Source organism: Echiichthys vipera, assembly GCF_963691815.1.
Source record: "Echiichthys vipera genome assembly, chromosome: 8".
Lineage (NCBI taxonomy): Eukaryota > Metazoa > Chordata > Actinopteri > Perciformes > Trachinidae > Echiichthys > Echiichthys vipera.
In genome coordinates this window covers 28,755,954-28,768,527 of record NC_139833.1, presented here as the reverse complement: position 1 = coordinate 28,768,527, position 12,574 = coordinate 28,755,954, and the positions used below count along the sequence as shown (strand labels likewise).

At 39.1% G+C, this 12,574-nt stretch overlaps 1 protein-coding gene across 1 annotated transcript in view; it reads right to left on the bottom strand.

The window, feature by feature from the left end:
- me1 (malic enzyme 1, NADP(+)-dependent, cytosolic) overlaps positions 1–12,574 on the bottom strand; it is a 100,924-nt gene that overhangs the window by 22,685 nt on the left and 65,665 nt on the right. Inside the window, exons 4-5 of the mRNA XM_083917553.1 lie at positions 3,195–3,270; positions 469–630 (exon numbers count right to left, since the gene is read on the bottom strand). Coding sequence (XP_083773679.1) covers positions 469–630; positions 3,195–3,270 — 238 coding nt within the window. The remainder of the gene's footprint in view (positions 1–468; positions 631–3,194; positions 3,271–12,574) is intronic.

Sequence of the window (12,574 nt, the reverse complement as noted above, 5' to 3'; positions counted from 1 at the left end):
CATGTAAGATCTTGTTCGTTTCAACTGTACTTTGTGCTAATTTCCAAATGTTAGCATGCTAACATGTTTAATTAAGATTATGAATATGGTATAGTGCACATTAAAGTATCAGTATCTTAGTTGTCTTCGTGAGCATGCTAGCATTTAGCTAAAAACACTTGTGTGCCAACGATAGAGATGGTAGCATGACTTTCTGTAACAATTGATACATTTATTTTTTATTTAGCCTTTATTTAACCAGGTTAGTCTCACTAAGGTCACAGATCTATTTCACAATGTGGATATTGTACCTTTTGTGTGCACTAAAAATGTAACTGTAATACTCAAGTTGGCTACATTCATGAATAAATGTTACGTTCGACCTCTGATGGGTGTAATGTAGAAATAACAACAAGTTGCTTATATTTCTGTTATTAGCCTGTCAATTATATTGACAATTATATTGATAATTTAGACCTCAGCTCTTACCTCATTGTCTGTGCCCACATCCAGCATGATCGGCAGGCATTGCTGTGGCGGCACGCCTCCACAGGCTGTGTAGAGGGCCAACTTGCCCACTGGGATGCCCATGCCACAGCAGCCCAGGTCACCCAGCCCCAGGATCCTCTCTCCGTCTGTCACACACACCGCCTGTCAATCAACATAACAGTCAGCCATGAACAGTACAGTACTACGGTAGCCTCATCAATCTCATCAATTTAAATAATATAATTATTTATTTATTTATATAGCACTTTTCAAAGACCCAAAGTCGCTTACATTGACATGAAAATAAAAAACAAAAACAAGAAAGGGGTAATGACAGTCAGGGCGGGACAAGCAAAAGACAGCACAAAAGTAAATATATAATGCAGCTATGTGTAGGATATTATATCAGATTTCATGTCCCATTTATTCACAGATTCACAAGAAGTTAAGTGATGCAGCAGTTCTGTCTCCAAGTCTCATGAACTCAAATAATCTTTACCAAAACAAGTCCAGCCTGCTACCCAGAAACATGTTTCTTTCCTGAGTGTAAGCCAGGCCCTCCTGCAACCTGTTGGCTCTCCATTCACTTGTAACTTTACTCATCATGCAATAAATAACTTCCTCAGGGTTGATTCCACAGCATGAAACAGATCAGTTGTGTAACACTTCCTAACACTAGCAGAAGTGTTTAATTTGATTTTTCTATTTCTCAGTGTTTTTCTTTTTCCACCATCTGTATGACGCAGATAACTCTGGCACAGTAGTTTTACAACCTGGTTCTTCCCCAGACGGATTTAAAGAGTGTCATTAGTTTTCCCATTTTCAAATCTATAATGACCATACCCCAGCTATCAATTGTTAATATGTGACAGAAAGGCTGCAAAGACTTATCAGTGTATGATTATGTTTGCTCCTGTGTGCACTCTCTGTATGGAAATGTTAAAAGTAGTCCATATTAGCTGAGTTTACGATAAGACCACCCTAACAATGAGTGACGACGGCATGTCAGCACTGAGGTAAATGCCCTGTTGTTGACAGCTGGGAACAGGTGGCTGAGGCTGCAGGTATATTTGACATGCCAGGAATGCCTAATGGTTTCGTCATTCTAAATATGACTAGATTATGACTTGCAAATAGTTGCTCTATGCAGAAGATAAAAGGAATATTTTGGTCTTTTGGGAAATTGGCCAATACAGAAGGTCAAGAGAACAAATACCGAAAGTATCTGCAGATCCCCAGTGGGTCACTGGATTTACTGCATTTATTATTGTTTGAGACAGTCTGGTGTAAGATGACTGCAGTTTCAGTAATGAAAACATTGTGTTTTTAATCCTATGAAATATTAGACCAATATAGCTAACATGTTTAATTCATACCTGTAAAGTGTTGGGCAACCATGTATTCATCTGCTGAGAATTTGACCTACCTTCAGTCCCTGAGAGTTTAAAAAGTATCCTCAGTACTTCAAAATTACAGCCTTTAGTACTTTTTATCATATTTTACATATCATTTTAAGTGTCTGTCATTAAAGTTTAAGTCCAGCGCAAAATCATCCCATGGTCTTTTTCCACACTTACATACATCAAATAAACCATCGAGACAGTTTTTTTCATGTAACAACAATTAATGGAGATATCCCGGTGAGACGCTAAAAGGCGGACACTGATTAGCTCGGGAGTACGGTAAAAGCATTAAAACATATTTTTTAACCACTAATACTGCTCAAAATAACACCAAACCTCTGCAGCAGCATGAGAAGAGTCCCTACACAGAAAACAAAGCACCAACAACGCAGTTAGTGAACCCAGAGTTTATTAAAAGAGTGTTTTAAGACTTACCTACTGGCCCCTGTACCACCTCCTCTCATAGTAAAGTCCATTCAAGTGGATTACCAAAGTCAATCCCAAAGGCAGGAGCCCATTGGTGCTTCGTTTTTTATTTTGCGCCATAATAACACTTTAAGGATTATATTAAAGTTCTCATTTCCTTACTATTATCATAATTTTCGGAGGACTGCAAAGTTTATATTTTCTGAAAGCATTTGCGTTATGGGAATAATGGCTACCATGGCATGTGCGTCTGGGTTTACATAAAGATAGAAAGTAAAGAGCTGCCACTACGGTTATTTATGCACTGAACTATGCACTAAACTGAATTATTGACTTAGGTAAAGCTTTAAGGCACTCAACCCCAAATCCTAATCCTAACCCAGTATTCAAGTCACTTTATTGAAGTGGTTGAGCACTTCATATGTTATCAACCAAGAGCTGTGAAAACTTGGAAATCATAGAATTATAATGTTAAATGAGATCTGAAGTTTAAATTGTATGGTATGGATAGTCGAATGTTTGTTAAATCTAACTCAAATTGAACATTACAAATTCATTTAATACTATTCCTGCATTCAAGAGTAGTCACAAAACAAGATCCTTGAATATAGTTTTTTGTCTGGTGTCATTTCCTCTACACATGAATAGACCAATAAGATATAAGCACAAATGGATATTTTCATATCTATGTCCTTTGGCCCATGAGATACTCCATCCAAAAAATTCAGGTGTTTGCATTTTTGTCTACACACATTATTATATTCTGCTTTATAGATGCAGTCACACGGAATAATACTATGTTTCACTGTTTTTGTAATATGGAAGTGGTCAAAAAACATGAATATCATCAGATACTAATGTAACACTTCATGCCACAGTTTGAATGATATAATTTACCCTGACATCCTTTTCTGGCCAGTTCTGGAGCAGTGTAGAAATGTGGCCTCTGTCATGAATAGTGATGAACAGCCCCCTGGACCACAGAAGAACAAATGGAAATACTTCAGTTAGCAAAAGGAAGAGACAGGAGAAAGAGAGGAGACATTTTTGCATATCCAAAAAGTATCACAGGATTCCCTGGACAATTATTTTCCACTTTCTCACTCATGTCATGCTTGACTCTAATAAAGTAAAATGTATCTTAAAATCTTGGCAATACCAATGGCAACACAATAACTCAAATAACTCATAAATACTTTCTACTTAAAAAAAAATATATGATCTAACATTTGAGGGGAAAACAGCTTCAAGCTCTATCTAAGAGGCTGTTTGAAGCTAAGCTGCCAAGCCTTTACTGACTTTGTTGCTTCTGACCGAGACTTTATTGAATACTGATGGCACCTGGGACTTTACTGTTGAGCCCAGAGCCTCTGCAGGGAGTTTGCTTTGGACCCTTGAGGCTCCCCAAATATTCATTTATCTTAGTATCATCCCCTCCCACTCCTCTAAGAAGTCCCTCTTTCCATTAACGTCCTTCCTTCCAGTACAATCCCTGGATAAAGAGATCATCCCTATGCGTGGGGTCCAGCTGCGGCGCCTTTCCTACCAAACACACCCATCTGGTTTTAGTATGGAGGGCAACACTTCCTCCATGTGCCAGTGACACTAAAAACATATATACATATTTGTAAGAATCTACTTATATAACAAAAAGCCAATCCCAGGTGAATGCTTGTGGAAGAAAACAGTGGAGAAATGTCAAACACCAGCAGTATGACACATTGTTAAAAGTAAGAACAAAATAAAGACATGAAAGTGTCACATAAGAAATGCTTTGATAAGTCCGGGATGAGGAAGGTAACAATGTCGGCATATAGTAGCGGTTTTGGTCACAGACAGACCGGGCAGCTTTTTTTCATGACCCGTGGGGGGCAGCACAAGCACTTTAAAAAATCATCTAGGCCAGACAAAGTGGTTTTCTATTATCTATCTGTCATATCACTGTGTGGGGAATTGACAAATTGGCGCCTCCTGCAGCTGCGGAAGGGGAAAGATGAGGGGTGTGCGTGGGGAACAGGTGGGGACAGGTCACCTCTGGGTCTCCAAAATGGAACAGACAAGAGGGGGTTAGGAGATCCAGTGGTGTAGTTAACGTCATACGTAGGTATATGCTGTATACCCACTAGGAATGGTAAAGGATTTCTGTATACCCACTTACAAAAGTGCGAAGATACATAACAAAATCATTTTGTGACAGAACTCACTTTCTTTCATAAATTCTCCCCGTCTGTGTTGTGCAGCATTGACTTTTCCGTGGCCTGTGACCTGGCTCTGACGTCACCTACCAAGGAACAACAACACAGTTGCTTGGTCGGCGGTCATTCTCTGCGCAAGTTTGAAATGATCAAATGTGAAGGACTCAAGGAGATATGAAATGAAAGCAATCTCAAAACTCTTTCAGTGTTTTCGTAAGCCTGCCCCTGAAGCTGCTGCCGCTACAGGTGACACTGCAGCTGCAGCACATGAACATTAACATTACAGAAACTACAGAAAACGACTCACCTACGGTTCAGAGCCTGATGCTAATGAAAACGTCACCTGGTAAGTGACAGTAGCATATTCGTTATCATTAACATAACTGTAACAGCAGGGGATTGTAGGTATGTCTCGCCCGGGGAGTAATTCCATGTAGAACCGCTGTGGGCATAGATTTCCTATTAACACCAGTAACCATGGTAGAAAAAAGCTCTGTGAGGCTGTGCTTTCACGTCTACCTGGTTTGTCCAGCTTTTTGGACTTTTCTGCTTGATCCAAACCAAAATTGCAGGTGTAACAGCATCCTTTGACCATGGTCTGAACCAGCCTCATTGATCCATTTTTTTGGATTACAGGAAGTTCTGGCAGGCTATTGTCATGTTGTAAGAGTTGGAAAGTTCAGAATAGCTCATCGCTTCGTGTGCATGTAGCAAGTTCAATTCAATTCAATTTGATTCATAGTGTCAAATCATAACAAAAGTTATCTCAGGATACTTTCCATATAGAACAGGTCTAGACTAGATTCTTCGATCTACAGAGACCCAACAATTCCTCCACGAGCAAACAGCAAGTTATTATGGCAACATCAGAAACAGCAAATTGGTAACAGCAAAGTGGAAACAAGAAAACCTTCCTGCGGCAGGAACGTCGGACAGACCAGGCTCTATGGTGAGCAGCCATCTGCCTTTACCCGTTGGGGGGGGACAAAATCCCAGAGATCCCGCTGTCTCTGCTAGTAGTGCTTTGCATTTTGATGTGACAAAAGTACAGAAAGCTTCTTTTTTTATATAGTAATTAATATTGGTCACCCACATGTTTGTTGTTATTCATGTGTTTTAATGCTGTCTAATGCCATTATTAGATTTTTTCAAACATATTAATTCTATAACACGAGACCGCTGAATATTCAGATAAAAATGAGCAAAGGTGATATGGATTTTTCCAAGTACAGCACTCATCTGTAAAGAAGTGTATATTGATTTTGCCTAAACTATAGAACACTTTGATCTTTGGCCCTTGTCTAATTATTTCTACCAGTGATTCTATTGATAATACAACACACAGTAAAAAGTGTCTTAAACACCCTTGCCAGAATTTTAATTTTTCTCCATTAATTCTCTGATTCCAGCTTCTTCTTTTTTTGGTTTGGTTTATTTATGGATATAGAAAGGCAAAAAAGGATCCAAGGGATAACATGAGAAAGTGATGAACACTTTTTTCCCAACATGGTCCCTGATGGAAGAGGACAGGACATACAACACATGCAAATACATACAGCCCTTCTAACAACAGCCACACCAGATAAAATCCCATGAGCTATAATGCAATAAATAACCCAGGCCCCAGTCTTGAGCCTATTTTCCCCAAGTATCCCCTTTAGGCTATTCCATAATATAGCTCTTTACTTTTTTGCCTCATTATCTACACATGGCACCTTACATGAATGAACACTGGCCCTAGTCAGTGTGCATCATCAAAATCCAAGAGCCCAAGTACTTAGGGGCTTCCCCATTAATGATATTGAACATATGATTGAGTTTAAGTTTTTAAACCCTAAGCTTTACAGGCAGAAACTCCACCCTATTTAATTCCAACATGATGTCTATACAGTTAGACAGTATGAAACAGATGATGTTGTTTTGCATAACCTGCATCTTATTTTTCATTTTCACCGTCAGGCCACTGTACTGTGCTGAGCATGCATAGACAAAGTGGCACTGAATGAGTGCTGAGAGTTTATTTATTTTTCTGTCCAACTGCCTTGTATTACGGTACAAGAATTTCAATTTGAAGGCACTTTTGTTCAGCAATGTCAGGATGTTCTGCTTTTTTCTGTTAATATATAATAATAAACTGAATATTATCAACAAAATGAAATCCCTTTGGACCCTGGGATGGACATTTTCCACTAGTTCCTGACATTTAATCAACTAAATGGTTAATCAGCTAATTGAAGAAATAACCAATTGATTAAAGATGGTTGCATCCCTATATTAGACAAAGGGGAGAGAAAAGAGAGGAGAAGAAGGGATGGAAGGGAAATAGAAAGAACTTGACTGACCAAGTGACAGCATCCTCCCTGTGCAAAGAGTTCTCTGCAGGTCACATAAAGGTCACTCAGCCACAGACAAATGGCATTTTAAATACCCTTAAACTTTTGTGGCAATACGATGATGCACATCTGCAAACAGCTACACACCTACACATCAGTGCTGGATAAGAGCTCATTTAAATAGTCTAAAAATGTCCGCACAGATGTAATGGACTGTGGGAAGCCGGACAAACTTTCTCTTCATACACTTGTGTGTGTGAGAGAGGGCAGAAAGTGTAGCCTGCTATGTGTGTTTACCTGAAGCTGAGAGGACCTGAGCCGCTGCCAGCAACAGAAATATGAGTCATTTTATGGCTGAAAGGTTGACCTCACAACAAGACCGTTGAAAAACAACTTGATGAGATGGATCAAAGCAGACAGGCAAACTGGCAGTAATGCCTAATCTCTGTCAACATAAAGGTTACCAAAAACCTCAGGTTCAGCGTACCTTTATTCCTCCCCTCCTCCAGTCCTCATCTTCTTCAGCCATTCTGTGTTTACAGAGAAGCTGTTGACCTTGTGACCCTTGACCCTGACAGTACAATGAAATAGCTGCTGGAGTGCCTATTAAGCCTTTGAACAGTCAGACACACACACACACACACACACACACACACACACGCACACACACACACACACACACACACACACACACACACACAAACACACACACACACACACACATACACACACACACACACACACACACACACACACACACACACACACACACACACACACACACACACACACACACACACACACACACACACACACCATCATGTATCTACAGTACCCAGAGCAGCAAAGAGCCAATCTACAGTATCTCATGATGTATGTCAGGAGTTATGCTGTTATAAATCCATTATCACTTTCTGATAACATAATCTTTTCAGAGCAAGAATTATGAAATGGTGAAAAATTACTTAATGGATCATTGACAGTACACAGAAGCTGTCATGTGTGTGTGTGTGTTTGTGTGTGTGTGTGTGTGTGTGTGTGTGTATTAGACAGAGAGAAAGACTAATCTTAAAAAAGAGACCCTTAAAGAGAGACCCTTAAAGACTGTGATACAACATTTCTTTCTGGGAATGTCACCACAGATACCCAGCTTGTATGCTGAAATACAGCTGATTGCAAAACTTCTATCCGTCGACCGTAGACTTAATCACCCTTTAGTAACCTCGTTATCGAAAGATATTGACATCTATTTAAATGGAAATCTTCAAGATTACAGCTTTAAATTAGGTAAATTAATTATTATTATTATAATTATCTTTTACTTTATTGGAGGTTTAAGTTTAGGAATAATTAGGGCCATGTCCTGAGTCCATGAGTGACAGCTAGCCTCTGAGGCTAGTTGTGAGGATTAGCATGCTAACTCCGTCATCTCGACCTTGACTGCGGTCATTCGTTTGGTGGTGTTTCCAAAAGTGACAAGATGGTTTGCTCTTTGAATGTTGATGGTTTAGGAACACAACGTGTTAGCTCTATTATGCTAATTAAATAGCCGCACTAATCTGGAGCAGCAGGAGGATTCGGGTCGTGGGGGTCGGTGCTTTACAGTCTATGGGCAGAGTACTATGTTAAATATCAGTTTAAATCAAATATCACAAATGCTGGCTGCCTTCAACTCGCGAAGCCAGTGTAATCCCTACTAGAGACATGGGAAATTTCAAAAATGACTCCCGTTCCCTCCCGGTCCCAGAATAACTCAACTCCTGCTCCTGTTAATCTAGTAGCATGTTCTGTTAGGCTAGCTTGGTCAGTGTATCTTTTGGTTATTGGATTTTCAATTCACAAACGGATATTAAAAAAAATAAATAATAAGTGATTATTTGATTTTCGTTTTAAAATACCAAAATCAAAATTGAATTATAAGGCGTTTTATTTGATTTTCGTTTGGAGTTATGATAACAAAAACTAAAATGTCCCCAGTAAAGCAGCTGTGAGGACAGTGCTGTGTATTTTTGCTTCTTCTTTGATATTCGAACTTGTGACAACACGTGTCACTTGTGACTGGTTTTTTTCAAAAGTGCCTAATTCTTTCTTTATGGCTTATTGTTGTTGAAACGCTAGCCTGTTGTTGTTGTTGTTGCCATAGCTACGGTAAACATTCAGGTAACGTTAGTGACAGAGTACCAACATTATTATTATATGGTCAAAATACAGAAAGACAACCCATAATACTTTATTGATATACTAAGAGCTTTAATTAACGTTAGATAAAAGGCCACAGGAGCTGTATCGTTTAGCCCATATTAGCTTAGCTTTAATCTTCCAAACAACAATAAAACATGAAATCCAGCATTTCTGAACAAAACCTAGTACAAATAGCAACAGTCACACCGGTTAGAAGAACTGTTACCAAAGTGTTATAAGTTATTTTGTCAAAGTTTAAGAAATGCTAATTAGCCACCATGTCCTGATGTTATTTTATCTGTGTGTGATGTCAACTAAGCATTACATTTACTATTATAGTAGTGTGTCTTTATGGTTGTGTTCAGTTTATTTATTAGTGTTGGATTGCTTGAGTATCTTAGAACATCACAATGTAACGAATTAATGTGACCAGTCGGACAGTTTTTAAAATCTATCAAACCTTCTGTTTAACCTACAAATATGAATGATCGTGTAATGTTGTAACTTCTTACTTTTGTAACCATATATTGTTTTAACAGCCTGATTTAGCTTTGTGTTTACAGTAGACGTTCAAAGGTGACATCTGTGAATTAAGGTTAGCCATGTGCTACCCTTGGCCATACTTGGACGCCCTGATCTTCTCACCGTAAACACATTCAGGATCATACTTCAGTCCTTCATAACAAATGACGTGCTCTAACAGCTCCAAAATACACTGTAAAGTCTTCCTCATTTCCATTTTTAATGTAAACCACCACCTGAGCCGCTAAGGCTGAGCCTCACCCAAACGCTCTTACTGCTTTCTCTCATCAAAATCAGTTTCTTTATTAATTAGACATATAAATGTCCATGTACAAATGTGAAATATCACTTGTAGATTCTTAGAAGTGTGTAAATTAATTCTAAAAGCGCCAAGAAAAGATGGGAAACTGCACCAGACAGGATGTGTCCGGATAGGGACCAGCGAACTGCCACAGGTGATACAGTGACGTACAGTATCCGTCAGCTGTCCAACTTTGACAAAATAACTTATCATAACACATCGGTAACGGTTCTTCTAATGGGTGTGACTGTTGCTATTTGTACTAGGTTTGGTTTAGAAATGCCGGATTTCATGTCTTATTGTTGTTTGGAAGATTATAGCTAAGCTTATATAAGCTAATATGGGCTAAACGATACAGCTTCTGTGGCCTTTTATCTTACGTTAATTATAGCTCTTAGTATATCAATAAAGTATTATGGGTTGATGTACTGCATTTTATTTATATAATGATAACAATGGTACTCTCTCACTAACGTTACCTGAATGTTTACTGTAGCTATGGCAACAACAACAACAAGCTAGCGTTTCAACAACAATAAGCCATAAAGATAGAATTCTGCACTTTTGAACAAAACCAGTCCCAACTCCCAACAGTCAAACCCCTTAACTAATGGTTGTGATGCTAATGTTGCTAATTCAGTATATTTCACCAAGATGGACATCTCCCTCCCCCCAAAGTCACATCAACGCCCTTCTTTGGTAAGAGGAAATGAATGGAATTAAAGTTTGACAAGATGGCTACTCCCAGAGGCGAGTATGATTGCATCACGTTGAGAGAACAGGCATCATTATACAGTCTATGGTTCAAACATGACTTTTAGCTAACCATTTCAACTGTTAATCCATTCATTTTAGCGAACTACTTGATATACTTTTTCTTACTCTTTCAATCATCCATCCCTTATCTTTTTAGCTATTTCACTTTTAGCTAACCGCTCGAACCGTTTATTTATTATTTTAAGCTATCTCTTTCAACCATTCATCCAATATTTTGAGCTAACTCCTTTAAGCTTGATGATTTGTGGTGTTTACGTTTTACAGCTGACCATATAAGTGGAAATACTGGCAATGGAAGATGGAAATATATTTTTTCAAATGAGTTAAAGTACTCCATAATCTTCCACGGCCATACCCCCAAACAATATGTCTGGAATACAAATAGGCTTCCTCTGGTTGAGAATGCAATATTTCTCCACATATTGATGCTTGAATAGCAGTCGCCCAATTTTCTAGATGAGAGGAGGGTCACAAAGCATTGAGCTGCCAAGTCTGGCTCCTCTTGGAAGAGAGTTTGGCGAGAACAGAGAGGGTAATGCAAACAACCTGATGGCTTGAAACAGCATCACCGCTGACCTGCAGCCCGACACAAAACAACATCCCAGGGACTGTGGAAAGGCTGCGGGGGCCTGCAGGAGCAAAGGCTGCTTTCCACATTATGACCCCAAAACAATCTGAGCCCCATGAGGAAGCCGGCCTCCAATTGTTGACCCGTGTCCACACAAAACACCCACCAGTGACTATTCTTCACCCCCACTGCATATCCTTAATCTTCACTGTTTTGGACGCCCTCAGTTAGCAAACTGCATATGGTTCAACTGACACAGTGGGCACAAATCACTGAGAAACGACTGTGAAAACAGTGTTACAGGTCAAAGTCACACTATGAGATGTCTCCAAGTAATTAACCTCCAAATCTGCCATGGCAGGCAGTTATGGTTGGTGTTCCCTGAGAAAACTTATGACAGTTTTTTCTTGATTTTTATATATTTGTTTAAAAGGGCCTAATTGGAGCTCAGTGGAGCCAAACTTATTGAATATAAATTAAATGAAGAAAACAACTCCTTCAGCATGACTGTGTCTTGAGACTACAGATTACAGAGCAAACGTAGTATCCTTGACTTTTAAGAAAATATAATACTATTATAAAAGGATATTACACATACACCATTGTTTCATTAGCCATCTTACCCAATACATGATGGGGAACAAAAAGATATTTCAGGCCGAGTAGATGTGCTGTGCCAGGTTTTATTTTTTTGCATGAAGCAATGTCAACTCATGACCCTTCAACACAGGTCATGGCCTTAAGGTGCATTTAATTAGTGTTAAAGGTTAAGTCGTAGCTTTGGAGCCTTTGCTCACAGACGATGTTCAATGGGTACATAATTCAAAAAACGTAAAAAACGACAGTGTTTAGTTCAACCAAGAACAAGTGGAATGTATGCAATCTTAAACTGCTTGCATCTCTGTGCCTGTTTCAGCCACCAGTCTGCTAGAAATGCCACTGACCCTAAAACTACTTTCTCATTTAACCAAAGTTGTTTGACATCGTTGATACGCTGTATCTTAAAGGTATGCAACAATAAAGGTTATGCAAAGCATGTAAACCTTAGTGCCTCTTAGATGGGGGTATGAGGGTAACTGTACACCGACAGTGTCACACACACACAGATACCATTTTGTGCATGCCCATAATTAGCTTGTACTGCGAACACCAACTGAAAAATCATTAAACTGTAACAGCTAGCACAGTACGAAACATATGGTATAAAAGTAGCGGGATATCCAAGATACTGTCTGGCTTACTGAAAAAGAAACACATCTATCCAATGGGGGAACAACCCTTGTGGAGATCCATGGCTTTTCAAAACAGTGGATCATTCTGCCAGACCAGCTGCTGAGATATTTGAGACATCATTTTATTAAGGCTGGGAAGTTCAATAGGTTTCTCGTAGAAACAAAAAC